The sequence below is a fragment of the Abramis brama genome (genome assembly GCF_963993115.1).
Source record: "Abramis brama genome assembly, chromosome: 14".
Classification (NCBI taxonomy): domain Eukaryota; kingdom Metazoa; phylum Chordata; class Actinopteri; order Cypriniformes; family Leuciscidae; genus Abramis; species Abramis brama.
The window spans coordinates 10,139,024-10,156,167 of record NC_139976.1 but is presented as its reverse complement, the minus strand read 5'-3'; the positions used below and the strand labels follow the sequence as shown (position 1 = coordinate 10,156,167).

At 39.4% G+C, this 17,144-nt stretch overlaps 1 protein-coding gene and 1 long non-coding RNA gene across 2 annotated transcripts in view; both read right to left on the bottom strand.

Annotated features, from left to right (window-relative positions):
* LOC311096362 overlaps window positions 1-17,144 on the bottom strand; it is a 253,553-nt gene that overhangs the window by 91,897 nt on the left and 144,512 nt on the right. The gene's annotated exons all lie outside the window — the stretch shown is intronic.
* The window catches only part of mbtd1 (mbt domain containing 1), an 11,997-nt gene continuing 1,741 nt past the window's right edge, over window positions 6,889-17,144 (bottom strand). Inside the window, exons 3-15 of the mRNA XM_084135324.1 lie at window positions 17,044-17,126; window positions 16,822-16,939; window positions 16,594-16,728; window positions 16,381-16,469; window positions 15,318-15,552; window positions 15,160-15,215; window positions 14,979-15,083; window positions 14,635-14,782; window positions 14,477-14,559; window positions 14,120-14,354; window positions 13,283-13,354; window positions 12,653-12,820; window positions 6,889-9,853 (exon numbers count right to left, since the gene is read on the bottom strand). Of these exons, the coding sequence (XP_083991450.1) occupies window positions 9,741-9,853; window positions 12,653-12,820; window positions 13,283-13,354; window positions 14,120-14,354; window positions 14,477-14,559; window positions 14,635-14,782; window positions 14,979-15,083; window positions 15,160-15,215; window positions 15,318-15,552; window positions 16,381-16,469; window positions 16,594-16,728; window positions 16,822-16,939; window positions 17,044-17,126 (1,640 nt within the window). The 3' untranslated portion in view covers window positions 6,889-9,740. The remainder of the gene's footprint in view (window positions 9,854-12,652; window positions 12,821-13,282; window positions 13,355-14,119; window positions 14,355-14,476; window positions 14,560-14,634; window positions 14,783-14,978; window positions 15,084-15,159; window positions 15,216-15,317; window positions 15,553-16,380; window positions 16,470-16,593; window positions 16,729-16,821; window positions 16,940-17,043; window positions 17,127-17,144) is intronic.

Here is a 17,144-nt window from a genome sequence, read left to right as displayed (position 1 = left end):
CCTGAAACTGCTGGCTTTGGTTCTGCAGAACCAACTTTCGGTCTGAAACTGCTGGCCTGAAACTGCTGGCTTTGGTTCTGCAGAACCAACTTTCGGTCTGAAACTGCTGGTCTGAAACTGCTGTTTCATATATATTTATGCTAACCAACTTTCGGTCTGAAACTGCTGGCTTTGGTTCTGCAGAATCAACTTTCGGTCTGAAACTGCTGGCTTTGGTTCTGCAGAACCAACTTTCGGTCTGACACTGCTGGCCTGAAACTGCTGTTTCATATATATTTATGCTAACCACTTTCGGTCTGAAACTGCTGGCTTTGGTTCTACAGAACCAACTTTCAGTCTGAAACTGCTGGCTTTGGTTCTGCAGAACCAACTTTCGGTATGAAACTGCTGGCCTGAAACTGCTGGCTTTGGTTCTGCAGAACCAACTTTTGGTCTGAAATTGCTGGTCTGAAACTGCTGTTTCATATATATTTATGCTAACCAACTTTTGGTCTGAAACTGCTGGCTTTGGTTCTGCAGAACCAACTTTCGGTCTGAAACTGCTGGTCTGAAACTGCTGGCTTTGGTTCTGCAGAACCAACTTTCGGTCTGAAACTGCTGGCCTGAAACTGCTGGCTTTGGTTCTGCAGAACCAACTTTTGGTCTGAAATTGCTGGTCTGAAACTGCTGTTTCATATATATTTATGCTAACCAACTTTCGGTCTGAAACTGCTGGCTTTGGTTCTGCAGAACCAACTTTCGGTCTGACACTGCTGGCCTGAAACTGCTGGCTTTGGTTCTGCAGAACCAACTTTCAGTCTGACACTGCTGGCCTGAAACTGCTGTTTCATATATATATTTATGCTCACCAACTTTCGGCCTGAAACTGCTGGCTTTGGTTCTGCAGAACCAACTTTCGGTCTGAAACTGCTGACTTTGGTTCTGCAGAACCAACTTTCGGTCTGAAACTGCTGGCCTGAAACTGTTGGCCTGAAACTGCTGGCTTTGGTTCTGCAGAACCAACTCTCGGTCTGAAACTGCTGGCCTGAAACTGCTGGCTTTGGTTCTGCAGAACCAACTTTCGGTCTGAAACTGCTGGCCTGAAACTGCTGGCTTTGGTTCTGCAGAACCAACTTTCAATCTGACACTGCTGGCCTGAAACTGCTGTTTCATATATATTTATGCTAACCAACTTTCGGTCTGAAACTGCTGGCTTTGGTTCTGCAGAACCAACTTTCGGTCTGAAACTGCTGGCCTGAAACTGCTGGCTTTGGTTCTGCAGAACCAACTTTCGGTCTGAAACTGCTGGCCTGAAACTGCTGGCTTTGGTTCTGCAGAACCAACTTTCGGTCTGAAACTGCTGGCCTGAAACTGCTGGCTTTGGTTCTGCAGAACCAACTTTCGGTCTGAAACTGCTGGTCTGAAACTGCTGTTTCATATATATTTATGCTAACCAACTTTCGGTCTGAAACTGCTGGCTTTGGTTCTGCAGAATCAACTTTCGGTCTGAAACTGCTGGCTTTGGTTCTGCAGAACCAACTTTCGGTCTGACACTGCTGGCCTGAAACTGCTGTTTCATATATATTTATGCTAACCACTTTCGGTCTGAAACTGCTGGCTTTGGTTCTACAGAACCAACTTTCAGTCTGAAACTGCTGGTCTGAAACTGCTGGCTTTGGTTCTGCAGAACCAACTTTCGGTATGAAACTGCTGGCCTGAAACTGCTGGCTTTGGTTCTGCAGAACCAACTTTTGGTCTGAAATTGCTGGTCTGAAACTGCTGTTTCATATATATTTATGCTAACCAACTTTTGGTCTGAAACTGCTGGCTTTGGTTCTGCAGAACCAACTTTCGGTCTGAAACTGCTGGTCTGAAACTGCTGGCTTTGGTTCTGCAGAACCAACTTTCGGTCTGAAACTGCTGGCCTGAAACTGCTGGCTTTGGTTCTGCAGAACCAACTTTTGGTCTGAAATTGCTGGTCTGAAACTGCTGTTTCATATATATTTATGCTAACCAACTTTCGGTCTGAAACTGCTGGCTTTGGTTCTGCAGAACCAACTTTCGGTCTGAAACTGCTGGTCTGAAACTGCTGGCTTTGGTTCTGCAGAACCAACTTTCGGTCTGAAACTGCTGGCCTGAAACTGCTGGCTTTGGTTCTGCAGAACCAACTTTCGGTCTGAAACTGCTGGTCTGAAACTGCTGGCTTTGGTTTTGCAGAACCAACTTTCGGTCTGACACTGCTGGCCTGAAACTGCTGTTTCATATATATTTATGCTAACCAACTTTCGGTCTGAAACTGCTGGCTTTGGTTCTGCAGAACCAACTTTCGGTCTGAAACTGCTGGTCTGAAACTGCTGGCTTTGGTTCTGCAGAACCAACTTTCGGTCTGACACTGCTGGCCTGAAACTGCTGTTTCATATATATTTATGCTAACCACTTTCGGTCTGAAACTGCTGGCTTTGGTTCTACAGAACCAACTTTCAGTCTGAAACTGCTGGTCTGAAACTGCTGGCTTTGGTTCTGCAGAACCAACTTTCAGTCTGAAACTGCTGGCCTGAAACTGCTGGCTTTGGTTCTGCAGAACCAACTTTCGGTCTGAACTGCTGGCTTTGGTTCTGCAGAACCAACTTTCGGTCTGAAACTGCTGGCCTGAAACGGCTGGCTTTGGTTCTGCAGAACCAACTTTCGGTCTGAAACTGCTGGTCTGAAACTGCTGGCTTTGGTTCTGCAGAACCAACTTTCGGTCTGACACTGCTGGCCTGAAACTGCTGGCTTTGGTTCTGCAGAACCAACTTTCAGTCTGACACTGCTGGCCTGAAACTGCTGTTTCATATATATATTTATGCTCACCAACTTTCGGCCTGAAACTGCTGGCTTTGGTTCTGCAGAACCAACTTTCGGTCTGAAACTGCTGACTTTGGTTCTGCAGAACCAACTTTCGGTCTGAAACTGCTGGCCTGAAACTGTTGGCCTGAAACTGCTGGCTTTGGTTCTGCAGAACCAACTCTCGGTCTGAAACTGCTGGCCTGAAACTGCTGGCTTTGGTTCTGCAGAACCAACTTTCGGTCTGAACTGCTGGCCTGAAACTGCTGGCTTTGGTTCTGCAGAACCAACTTTCAATCTGACACTGCTGGCCTGAAACTGCTGTTTCATATATATTTATGCTAACCAACTTTCGGTCTGAAACTGCTGGCTTTGGTTCTGCAGAACCAACTTTCGGTCTGAAACTGCTGGCCTGAAACTGCTGGCTTTGGTTCTGCAGAACCAACTTTCGGTCTGAAACTGCTGGCCTGAAACTGCTGGCTTTGGTTCTGCAGAACCAACTTTCGGTCTGAAACTGCTGGTCTGAAACTGCTGTTTCATATATATTTATGCTAACCAACTTTCGGTCTGAAACTGCTGGCTTTGGTTCTGCAGAATCAACTTTCGGTCTGAAACTGCTGGCTTTGGTTCTGCAGAACCAACTTTCGGTCTGACACTGCTGGCCTGAAACTGCTGTTTCATATATATTTATGCTAACCACTTTCGGTCTGAAACTGCTGGCTTTGGTTCTACAGAACCAACTTTCAGTCTGAAACTGCTGGCTTTGGTTCTGCAGAACCAACTTTCGGTATGAAACTGCTGGCCTGAAACTGCTGGCTTTGGTTCTGCAGAACCAACTTTTGGTCTGAAATTGCTGGTCTGAAACTGCTGTTTCATATATATTTATGCTAACCAACTTTTGGTCTGAAACTGCTGGCTTTGGTTCTGCAGAACCAACTTTCGGTCTGAAACTGCTGGTCTGAAACTGCTGGCTTTGGTTCTGCAGAACCAACTTTCGGTCTGAAACTGCTGGCCTGAAACTGCTGGCTTTGGTTCTGCAGAACCAACTTTTGGTCTGAAATTGCTGGTCTGAAACTGCTGTTTCATATATATTTATGCTAACCAACTTTCGGTCTGAAACTGCTGGCTTTGGTTCTGCAGAACCAACTTTCGGTCTGAAACTGCTGGTCTGAAACTGCTGGCTTTGGTTCTGCAGAACCAACTTTCGGTCTGAAACTGCTGGCCTGAAACTGCTGGCTTTGGTTCTGCAGAACCAACTTTCGGTCTGAAACTGCTGGTCTGAAACTGCTGGCTTTGGTTCTGCAGAACCAACTTTCGGTCTGACACTGCTGGCCTGAAACTGCTGTTTCATATATATTTATGCTGGTGAAACTGCTGACTTTGGTTCTGCAGAACCAACTTTCGGTCTGACACTGCTGGTCTGAAACTGCTGGCTTTGGTTCTGCAGAACCAACTTTCGGTCTGACACTGCTGGTCTGAAACTGCTGGCTTTGGTTCTGCAGAACCAACTTTCGGTCTGAAACTGCTGGTCTGAAACTGATGGCTTTGGTTCTGCAGAACCAACTTTCAGTCTGACACTGCTGGCCTGAAACTGCTGGTTGATATATATATTTATGCAGAACCAACTTTCAGTCTGACACTGCTGGCCTGAAACTGCTGGTTGATATATATATTTATGCAGAACCAACTTTCGGTCTGAAACTGCTGGTCTGAAACTGCCAGCAGCAGTTTCAGGCCAGCAGTGTCAGACCGAAAGTTGGTGAGCATAAATATATATATGAAACAGCAGTTTCAGGCCAGCAGTGTCAGACTGAAAGTTGGTTCTGCATAAATGTATATATATGAAACAGCAGTTTCAGGCCAGCAGTGTCAGACCGAAAGTTGGTTCTGCATAAATATATATATGTGAAACAGCAGTTTCAGGCCAGCAGTGTTAGACCGAAAGTTGGTTCTGCAAAACCAAAGCCAGCAGTTTCAGGCCAGCAGTGTCAGACCGAAAGTTGGTTCTGCAGAACCAAAGCCAGCAGTTTCAGGCCAGCAGAACCAACGTTCGGTCTAACACTGCTGGCCTGAAACTGCTGTTTCATATATATATTTATGCAGAACCAACTTTCGGTCTGAAACTTCTGGCCTGAAACTGCTGACTTTGGTTCTGCAGAACCAACTTTCGGTCTGAAACTGCTGGTCTGAAACTGCTGGCTTTGGTTCTGCAGAACCAACTTTCAGTCTGACACTGCTGGCCTGAAACTGCTGGTTGATATATATATTTATGCAGAACCAACTTTCAGTCTGACACTGCTGGCCTGAAACTGCTGTTTCATATATATATTTATGCTCACCAACTTTCGGTCTGACACTGCTGGCCTGAAACTGCTGCTGGCAGTTTCAGACCAGCAGTTTCAGACCGAAAGTTGGTTCTGCATAAATATATATATGAAACAGCAGTTTCATATATATGCAGCTCACCAACTTTCGGTCTGACAATGCTGGCCTGAAACTGCTGCTGGCAGTTTCATATATATGCAGCTCACCAACTTTCGGTCTGACACTGTTTCAGGCCGAAAGTTGGTTCTGCATAAATATATATATGAAACAGCAGTTTCAGGCCAGCAGTGTTAGACCGAAAGTTGGTTCTGCAAAACCAAAGCCAGCAGTTTCAGGCCAGCAGTGTCAGACCGAAAGTTGGTTCTGCAGAACCAAAGCCAGCAGTTTCATGTCAGCAGAACCAACTTTCGGTCTAACACTGCTGGCCTGAAACTGCTGTTTCATATATATATTTATGCTAACCAACTTTCGGTCTGAAACTGCTGTTTCATATATATATTTATGCTAACCAACTTTCGGTCTGAAACTGCTGGTCTGAAATTGCTGGCTTTGGTTCTGCAGAACCAACTTTCAGTCTGACACTGCTGGCCTGAATCTGCTGTTTCATATATATATTTATGCTAACCAACTTTCGGTCTGAAACTGACACTGCAGAACCAACTTTCTGTCTGAAACTGCTGGTCCAAGCTAACCAAGCTATATTATATTATGGTATATTATGCTAACTAAGCATATATTAGCATATATTATGCTAACCAACTTTCGGTCTGAAACTGCTGGCTTTGGTTCTGCAGAACCAACTTTCGGTCTGACACTGCTGTTTCATATATGCTAACCAACTTTCGGTCTGAAACTGCTGGCTTTGGTTCTGCAGAACCAACTTTCAGCCTGAAACTGCTGGCTTGAATCATAACCAGGTGGTCTGCTATGAATGTATTTATATGCTGTTGCATGGTATACATCTACTAGTATTGCAGTACCCTGCTGTTAAAAAACAGTACGGTTCCTGGCTTTCTGCAGAACTAACTTTCAGTCTTAAAAGGCTGGCTTGAATAATGACCAATAATGACTACATTCTGTTATGAATGTATTTATATACTGTTTAATAGTGTTGCATGGTATGTAGCTAGTATTACTTGCATAACTAGTATTGCAGCACCCTGCTGTTAAAAACAGTACTGTTCCTCATTTTATTAGTACAGAAGCAACTTCTGGTCTGAAACTGCTGTCTTCAATTTTTTTAACTTGGAAATTTTTGGTATAATGGAATTTCAATAGATGGATAAAAATTATGAGAGAATATTAAAAATCTTCATTTGTGTTCGAAATATGAATAGAAGTCTTATGGGTTTGGAACAACAATGGTAAGTTAATAATGAAAGAATGTTATAATTTTTAGGTGAACTATCACTTTAAGTACCAAGCACCAAAATAATTGAACAGATAAATGTTTAGTATCCTTTTTAATTCAGTGTAAAAATTTCTTTTTTTTTTCAAATTCAACAGATACATTTTCACAGCCATGCGGAAACAGTTCGAAATGCTTGTAAACAAATTAACATAAAATTTGACCAACAAAAGCTTTCCCCCCACAATTAAACTATATACATAAGCTATCAAACCCTATATCACAGCACACATCATCATCATTAGAAATAAAGCAAAGACCAAATACAGACTCTATCAAAAAAAGTTACAAACCCACCACCCTCATCCCTATGTACTATGAGGGTCAACGTTAGTTCTTTTTTTTTTTTTTTTTCGTTATAACAAAGGATTTCGGCTACTTGTATCCAAAATACAGATCTGAAGTTATAATTGCCAGCACTCCAAATTATAATTACAGACTTAATTCTCCTTTAATAGACCTAATGAATGAGTTATCAAATATATATATATATAGCACCATGATGTGATTACTGAGGACAGAGGGAACGTCACAAAAACCCGTGTTAGTATCGAGACCAGAACAACACTGGCCCTTATAAGATTCTCACATTGCTGCATGCACTGATAATCACTCTACTGGACAACATATTTTTCTTTATATATTGTATTCTGCTTCTCTATTTTTGACTCAATAGCTTTACGTATGTGGAAAAACACAACACAGAGGATAAGGCATCAATTCTGCTGACGAGAGAGTGTTTACTTAAAGGTGAAGTTGTGCGTTTGGATTTAAATTCATTTGAGGGTAGCAGCGAAATTTGCCTCAACAGTCATATTTTAATTGCAAAAACAATTGAAATTGTGGTGTTATAATAATTATTAAAAAAAGAAAATGTAATTTAGTTGACATGTGTGATCATTACCAGTGTGTACCTAAATCCTGATGCTGTGGATGGGGTTTATGAGGGGGGAAAAAATGACATTGGACATAAATGTAACATTCATTATAAAAAAATAAAGAGAAAAAAATATAATCATTGAAATATGTATGAACATGACAACATTGATGTGGTTTGCTGCAGCTAATATAAAATGTGGCCAAAGTCCCAGTTTGACGTTTATGACAGTGCCTTACATTTGTAAAACTAAACATGCATTCAACACAACAGCTACTGAAGAAACCCCCAAAAAATTACAACAAAAAATAAAAAATAAATCAATCCATAATGATTCAGTACAAACACCTGCTAAAACCCATGAAGGAAGAAAAAGTAAATTACAAAAGAGAGAAAAGCAACAGCTGTTAAAAAAAAATACATTGGATCTTTATACAGTGAACCATAATTTAACATGGATCTAACTACAACGTGTGGGTGACCATTTACAAAATTTAGTCAGCGTTAGACGAATGCAAGCAAAGATGAACCAGAGAAAAACAATGACATGGTCACATTTTTCAGGAGCTTCAAATAATGGAAAAAAACAAAAAAAAAACGGCGGTTTCGTAAGTCGAATCGGATGGTCTTAGAAGCGTTTAGCCACAAACCTTGAAATAAAGCAGAAGTCAATGAGATACATTTCCTGAGAGTTCACCAACAACCTTACTGGTATTGAATAGAGCTTATAGTTATACTAAGATAAACCACTATGCGAATGTATTTTATAGGATGTTATAAAGGTTATTTACACTCAGAATGATCTACAACAGGGAGAGCTCAAGTCTAGCTCTTAGAAAATTGTCACAGTTTTGCAATATATTGTAAGAACATTTTGTTTTAAGTCTATAGAATGTATCTAGCCTATATATTTATGAGCTGTAATTTTTGTATTCAGAGTAAGACATCATAAAACAACACAGACATTATTGCACAACATTCTTTTCCATTTCAAGAACTCTGTCAATAACATGCTATGATACAAATATAAATGATGTGTAGACTTTTAAAGTGAAATAAGCCATGTGTCCAAGTGTGGTTATTTGCCTTTTGCATAAAATATAATGAATATACCCTTTCAAATGGAGCATGAAAACTACCCTATTGCAACCTTAGCAAGGCTGAAGAACCACATGAATCCTCATCCTGTGTATTTCAAAATGTACACTTTCTGTTAGAGGTAGTAAATGTGTTTTTATTCTGGAATGAATGCTGTGAGTTAAGGAAAATGCATGGCATGTGATGCGCTTCCTTGCTGATGTACGAGCAGAGAGGCTGGTAAACAAACGAGCTGGTGCTGTATTGTTCAGTGACTCGCAAAAGTCTTCCAGAAGAATCCTCTGTTGTGCCGTCAACATCAAAGATGACATTAAGGTAGTGTTCAGGTAGCAGTGATTGCTTATGTTTTATTCTACGGCTCACAAAATACTTCGACCGCCAGTATATAAAAATGGCTCTTGAAAACGAAATCAAAAACATAACCATAAACATTGGCGTCAAATGTAGAATAATAACTTTTTTTTTTTGCATATCATAATCTTCACTTTGACTTGAGCACATCCCACCTCTATAATTAAGTTTTCTAAAATCACATAATACAATAAAGCTGCAGGTTTTTACTATCGTTTTACAGGCCAATACACCTCTTTTTATCCCTGTAGTGCAAATTGTGAGTGTTTTCCATTAGTCTACTCTTCATACCAGTAAGGTTTGATTTCAATACCATCATCCCTCAATCCACTACTATATGTATACGTTTAAATATTTATATATGTGTGTTTAATATGAATGTCATACATATATGAATATACTGTCTCAATATAGATTTTTACTACTCTTACCAAATGCACACCCACCCAAAACAAATGAAACAGCGCAAGAAACACACAAGGTACTGAAATCTTACCCTCCCAAAAAAACTTTTTTTTTTTTCACCAAAAGGGGAGAATAAGACAGAAAAAAAAGAGAAGAAAACTTCAAGTACAATGAACACTGAGGAGAAAAAGTCCATTGGGCAAACTGTTTAAACAAAACATCAGGACAAACAACAGTAACCCCATTTCAAACAAAATCCACCATTTATACACAATCTTCTCTCTAGGATCAATGACTGAGAAGTCCTTTCTTCAAGCTTTTCAAACCTGAAAAGGAACAAAAAAACTAAAAGAGAGAGACCTGGTGTGAGGGAAAGTCACTGTGTCTTCTTCCAGGCCTCGTGTGCATCGCTCAGAGTGGGATTTTTCCAGTGCTTTTGGCAGTGAGGTGAGCCTCTGTGATGGCTGATGCTGCTCAGGGCTCCTGTCTGATGTAGTAACTGCCTGAGCCGTTGCTCTCCTGGTCTGAGATGCCCTGCGAGAAGGTGAACTCGTCGATCTCGGGAGTCTCTTCTTTTAGCGAGGCCTCTGGAAAACAAAAACGAGACACAAGAATAACAGTTCATAAAATGTAACACTAGTGGGAGAAAGCAACTCAATGCAACAGCAAAGATGGAAAATTTGGCTGTGAAGGACACCTGAGGACTAGTACTTTACACTCAGATATAATCAAGGGGGTGGAAAGGAGAAGTAACACTACACTCCTCAACTGCAATAACCAAAATAACCAAACCTTTTCAATTTTAGTTGCCAGAATCGGAAGCATGTTGCAGCATTCACATAAAGAAATCAACCAGGCAGCGATACACAAGGTTTAGGTATTTTAGTAGGCTAATAAAAACTTACCTGCAATGTTTAAAGGGATAGATCACTCAAAAATTAAACTTACTCTCATGTCATCCCGTACGAGTCTCTTTTATCCATGGAACACAAAAGGAGATTTGTTTTTTCCTTCTACTGACTTAAGCAGACTAAATTCTACTATTCATTAAAATCCTCCCCTACAGCTCTTAAAATTATTATACACCATTCGAGGACATTTGGCATAATTCATTTTTAATTAACTAAGATTTTGGTCTGTTCCTCACAAATGGCTTTAAAAGACTTAGAAAATGTAAAATATAGAAAATAGTTAAAGCCGGAGCCAACTATAATTAAAGAATGGATAGAATATATATATATATATATATAAAATATGAGGTGATGGAAAGACTTTCTTTTTCATTAAAGACATAGATAAAATAATTCTTATTTTAAATTGAAATAAAGTGGGCCGTATACATCAAACTCGTATGATCAGACTAATATTGAACCGTAAATGGGCTGAAACATAGTCCCTTTAAGAGAATTGGCTCCCCATGTTATTATTGATTTCTGTATAAAAAATAAAATAAAATAAAAAAAAAAGGAGGAAAAATTAAGGCATTTTGTTTCCAGGATTGATGGCATACATATCTGGTGACAATTCTGTAACCATATTAATATTAATGTTCTTAGTTGTTCATTGTTGTATGTGCTTTTCTAGTTATAATGAATAAATAAAAAAGACTGAACTACTCTTATGATCAAAAAAATTGGAAAACATCCAAGTCCAGGCACTCAGTAGGTTACAAAAAAGTAAAAAAAAGCCTTTATTAGTTAGTAGAGGGCTAAAACATTGAAGATAAGGTTTTTATCTTCAATGTTTTAGCCCTCTACTAACTAATAAAGGCTTTTTTTACTTTTTTGTAACCTTCTGAGTCCCTGGACTTGGATGTTTTCCAATTTTTTTGTACATTTAACCCTTCCAAGAGCACCAGAGGATACAAGGGATACCAGCAGCGCTCCAGTTCCCCTTTGATCACTTTAATTTAATGGAGCTTTTTTTAAATGGTCAGTTGGAAGCTTGACAGACAGGGTGTATTCCAGAAAGTAAGGTTACCTTACCCTCAAACATACCCTGAACTCTTGGTTGATTAAACCAAACCTTGCTTACTCGAGGTATGCTGGTTTCAAAAACGCATCCGGGAGTAAATTCATCCAACTCAGAGTATGTTCATGGTTAACACACCAGACATTTCTCAACAGAGCAGAGTCACCATGGAAACGGACGCTAAGAAAAAGCGAGCCATACTACTTTTCTTCTTCTTTTGTTAAATGCTGATTTATATACATAGTGCATATCGCCACCTAATTATTGTGGTTCGGCTGTGCAATCATTTTTCAATCTTTTCGCTTAATAATCTTTAAATCACTGTGAATAAGAACTATATAATTTGTTTGATGTTAATTATATAATAAAAAGAAAGACTGATTAAACTAAATACAGTCTGCGCTTGCAAAGATAACATGGCTGTCTAAATTTATTTTGTTGTGTCATTTTGCTTCCACATTGCTTGAAAGGTAAGATACATCATATATCATATAATTTATGTATTTTATTATATTTTATATATATTTTTTATTAAATACATTATAGCACAGAAAATATCCTGTTGCAAAAATTAAAAAAAAGTCTGAATGCAGATCAACGATGTGTGAGATGTGAGATATAGCTATATATTATAATAAAATTAACATTACTTTGTTTTAATAGCGCATATATGTATATATATATATATATATATATATATATATATATATATATATATATATATATATATACACACACACACACATATATATATATAATATTATGCCCAATCTGTCACGCCCACTGGAGCCTCATCAATAGAGCACGCATGCATTGAACACCTCTGAAGTAAACTAACCCTGGAACAGCAGAGAGTAGGTTGCTATGGCTACCTACTTACCCTGAAAATTACCTCCATTTTTTGGAACCGAAAGTTGAGGTTATCCGCTTGCTTACCCTTAAACATACCCGGGTATGTCACATAACCTGCTTTCTGGAATACACCCCGAGTCCCATTTTATTGTGTTAAATGGAAAAAAGTAGGTAAGATATTCTAAAAAAATTTAATAAAATAATAAAATAAAAAAAACTCCTTTTGCATTCCATATAAATTCATACATGAGGGTGAGTCAAAAACAAAATAAATTTTTTTAGTGAGCTATTTCTTTAAAATCCAAAAGCTATTAATTCACACCATCCTTAGGTACATAAAACAATGAGTCAGGTGTGGGATGAAACTGACCACGCACACACTTCTTCTGAGTCAAACGTAAAACTACCCTTTTTTTTATCATGCAACTGTTGTTAATGGTGTATGCGGCACATAATACGCACACACCTGATGACGTGCAACTCTTCATGAAGGCCAACCTGAAAAGTTCTACAGGAATGAGCTCAGTGGCGCCCTCTCCCTGAGTGATGGAGAATTGAGTTACCTGAGTTGATAGAGCGATCATGCTCTACACCTGAGGTGGGAGGTCGCCTGGACCCAGAGAAGTGGGACAGGTAATGGGGCGGAGTCTGCTCTTCATCACCCGAGAAGCTCCTCCTCCTCAGAGGCCCACCCAAACCGATCGGCCTCCTCCCAACTGGAATCTTCCTCTCTAAACACCAAGCCAGACTGTGGTTACCGAAGTTACTGGGTTAGTGTTACCCAGGCTACCGAGCTCAACTCCACAACACTGCAGGCCATCCTCCAGCTGAGCCCAAATTTCAACTCAGATCTGATTCTGAAACTTAATTTGATTTCTACAAGACAGAAGGGTGATTGTGAAACTGAAGCCCTGAGAAAAGGCAATGTGGAACCCAACATCATGACTGCAAACCTGACCTCTCCTAAACATTTGCTCATTCTCTCACCCCGAGGGAGTGTGCCACTGATAGCTAGTTGTCTGTAATTATCCATGACCCCACTGAATCATGACAACTGCCACTGACTATTAAGCAGAACCAGACCAGACCCAAGCCAGAGAAAAACCAGTGGAAACATCTCCTGGACCAAATTTTGCACCCAAAATCAGTGTTCGGTGAGAGGAGAGACAGAGAGAGAGAGAAGATGGACTCACTTTTCTTTTGTCCTTTATACTGTGCTGTCTTTTTTTTCTGTTTTGAGACATTTGGAGGTGCTTCTCTTGTGGCTGAGGACGAAAGGGACAAGCTGTTATTCTATGCAGCCAATCATTAAAACTTCATACAAATACATTATACATAGACGAAAAATGATCAAGCAGCAGATTTTTATTTGCTCTGAATTAAAAAATAAATGCAGACACAGCATAAATCTACAAAAAGTGCTCATTCAGAAAGTGTCATATGATTTTATATTTAGCATTTATAAAAATGTACCAGATATGATTATATTGTGATAAATATTTAATATTATATAATAAATTGTTGTTATAATTAAGCTTATTCTTATTTATTACTTGCATAGTACACAAGTCATGTGACTAATGTTATCCTGTATCTGTTAAATAGACAGAAGAAACGTTTGGAAACGCAGTAATTAGTTACTAGTAATCGCATAACAGTAATTATTATATACAACTCTTAAACATAATGGCCATGTCAAAGTTCACATCAGGTGAAGGTGAAAGTTCCTGAATAGACAATGTAGACAATGGCACTATACAGAGGTCAGTCAATCATACATGGGTAATTTGCATCAACAATAAAGTATAAATCTAGGGGTCAGAGAAGGAGTAGAAAATGGCTGTGTAAAACTAAATGAAAAAAAAAAAAAAAAAAGATTAAGAAAAATTCAAAAAGCAATTTTAAAAAAAGTGTAGAAGGAACGGTTCTATATAATAAAAAATAAAAAACACTATTAATATGAGAATAGAGTGTTGCTAAGAAACCATTTGAACTTTCAACAATCAGAATCTTCTGTAGTGTTCACTCACTCTGTGCGGCGGGCGGCTGCAGCTGATAGCCAGTCAGTTGGCACCAGCCTACAGGGTAGAGATCTGGAGACTCACAGTCCACCCACTGATCGTACTCATCCTCCCAGCCGTCAAAATGAATGCGCAGGAGTCTGTGTACGATCCTGGTCACTGTGGCAACACACACCAGACGTGGCTCCATCAGGTCCACTGCCTCCAGCTTCATCCCTGTACGGAAGCCGTGATTTGGTACATCCTGAGGGAAAGAGAGAGCAGACGATTCAATGGCATGCACCACAATGCATAATTCAAGACAAAACACAATGCATAATTTGAAAAACAAAATGTTTATCTCACAGTCTATGCATGAAAACTTACTTTGTTAAAGAGCTTCACAGGGGCTGCAATTGAACTTGTTTCTCTGAGGTAGTCAAACCATTTAAACGGGAGTTTGGTGTACCCTGTGGAGCAGTTTCAGATTCATTCAGTGATGATGTCACATAAGATCACGCTGCAGAAAGAGAGAGGAAACGCACCTCTTGGGGGTGTGAGCTCAATGTTGTTGATTTCACAGAAGCCGACTGGGAAGATGGAGGGAGAGGTTGAGTGGTAGCAGAACCAGTCTGACCCATCAGCAGCCTCTGAACCATCAATCCCGATCATTAGGTACCCGTCTGCCAACACCTGAGAGAAGGTTACATGATCAGTTAAAAATACCTGCATTTCATAATTTCCATTCTACATATTTTTATATCTACCAATGACACCAACTCTGAATTACAAATTAATAATGACTATTTCAAACATTTTTAAAGTACTTGGACAAAAAAAAAGTACAACTCAACATCTAAGTCAATCAGACAAAATGACAAAACTTTACCTTTCTTACAGTAGCAACACATATAGCAGAGAGATTTAGGGGGTCTATTGCCTCCAACTTCATTCCATCTTTAAACCACTCCCCGCTCTGATCCACATCCCTAACCTGTGGGTTTAAAAGATGACACGCATGAGCAGGTAGAAGCAGACGCCTGCCAACACACAGTGGAATAAAAATGTACCTTAAGAAACAACTGCGGGGGAGCATCCATCTGACCCTCCATTTTCTTCATCACCTCTGCAGAAGGCAACATTAGAGACATTTAGATCCATAAGCCACAACAAGGTTTGCTGAATCAACTTTGACAAGTTCTAAAACCATTCGGACTCCCACACTGACCAGATCTTTTGAAACGATGTCCAATGCTTCGTGACCAGCCAATGGAGTGGATGAGTGGGCTGAACATGTGACACCAGAAGTCGTCAGTGCCGTCCTGGCTCTCTTCATACACCAGACGCAGACGCCCGCCAATCACCTGTTCCACCAAGGCCACGCGAGTCCGACACAGGTGGGTCTTATCCACAACTTCCACACGCATCAGTTTCTTAAAAGCGTACTGCATGTTCTCGTGAACCTTCAAGTTAAACATTTAAACAAACAGTTTAAATGAGACTTGTGCACTACCATTCAAAAGTTGGGGTTCGTAAGATTTAAAAAAAAATGTTTTTGAAAGAAGTCTCTTATGCTCACCAAGGCTGCATTATTTTGATAAAAAATACAGTAAAAACAGTACTTTAGCGAAATACGGTTACAATTTAAAATAACTGCTTTATTTTTAATACATTTTAAAATGTAAATTTAAATTATGATGGCAAAGCTGAATTTCCAGCATCATTACTCCAGTCGTGATCCTTCAGAAATCATTCTAATATGCAGATTTGCTGCTCAAGAAACATTTCTTATTATCATCGTCAATGTTAAAAACAGTTGTGCTGCCTAATATTTTTGCAGAAACCGTGATACAATTTTACTTTCAAAAGAACAGAATTTATTTGAAACAGAAATCTTTTGTAACACTATAAATGTCTTTGTCGCTTTTTGATCAATTTAATGCGTCCTTTTTTTTCAAATCAAGAAATTGTAGATTCATTATACCTGCATGTGTCCAAATAAAATTAATTATGAGTGCTACTTGCAAAAAGGCGAACAATAGAAGAAGAAAAAACTTTTCACAAAGATGACACAAAGTAGATATGCTCTACATTTGACTTATCTCAATGTCAAAAGAGGTCTGCTTCTTTTTACAGTAAGACAGTCTGACACCTTTACCCCATGTTAATCCATTTTGTGAGGAACTATTTCCTGGTGTATCATAGCAGGAAGATCTTGCTCTACAGGTTTTTTCCAGAGTCTCTCTACTGAAGTACTGCTTTATGGTCACTGCTGGGATACAGCATCTTACCTTTGTGGCAAAATCCGGCGGAAGAGTTTTGGCTCCAGTGAGTCGTTTCACAAGAAACGGTTTCCAGTTAGAATACTTATGCTGGATGGCTATGAAGTTGAAAATATATTTAAAATTTATAATTACTCCTATTCAGCAATGGCAAGTTTACACTACTTTAGCAGCAAAAAAACCTGCTAATTACAGTTTTGAATAGCTTAATGTTTTACATACATTTAGGAGGCACCAGTGGCTTTCCACTAGAGGCACACCATCCAACAGGGTGGACTTCTGGGATACACAGATTACACCAGAAGTCTCTGCTTGAGTCATTATCAAAACCCTCATAGCGCAGAAGAGCTTTAAAACCTGAGAAGTTTAGAAAATAAATAAGTTAATTTCAATGCATCAAACATTCTTAAAAGCAAAAAGAACTTGACAGTTGTTAAACTACAACATTACCTGCCAGTTTGACAATCCCTGCTACCCAGTAAACTTTTGTGGAGAGGTTTGTGTCAGAATTGAGGACTTCCACCCTCACCCCATCAGCTATATCACCCCAGCACGTGCCCATGGGCACCTGGAGAGTTATCAAGTCACACGCAGAGTATTCATAAAACATACATACAAGCCAAAAGATTATAAGAAAAACAATTATGATAATAATTCTCAGCCTGTACTCACATGTTTGAAACAGCTGACTGGTGCCCCAACTAGATTATTGCTACAAATGTACCGGCCCCAGTCAAAGCCTTCAACAGGAACCACTTCATGAGAAAAAAACA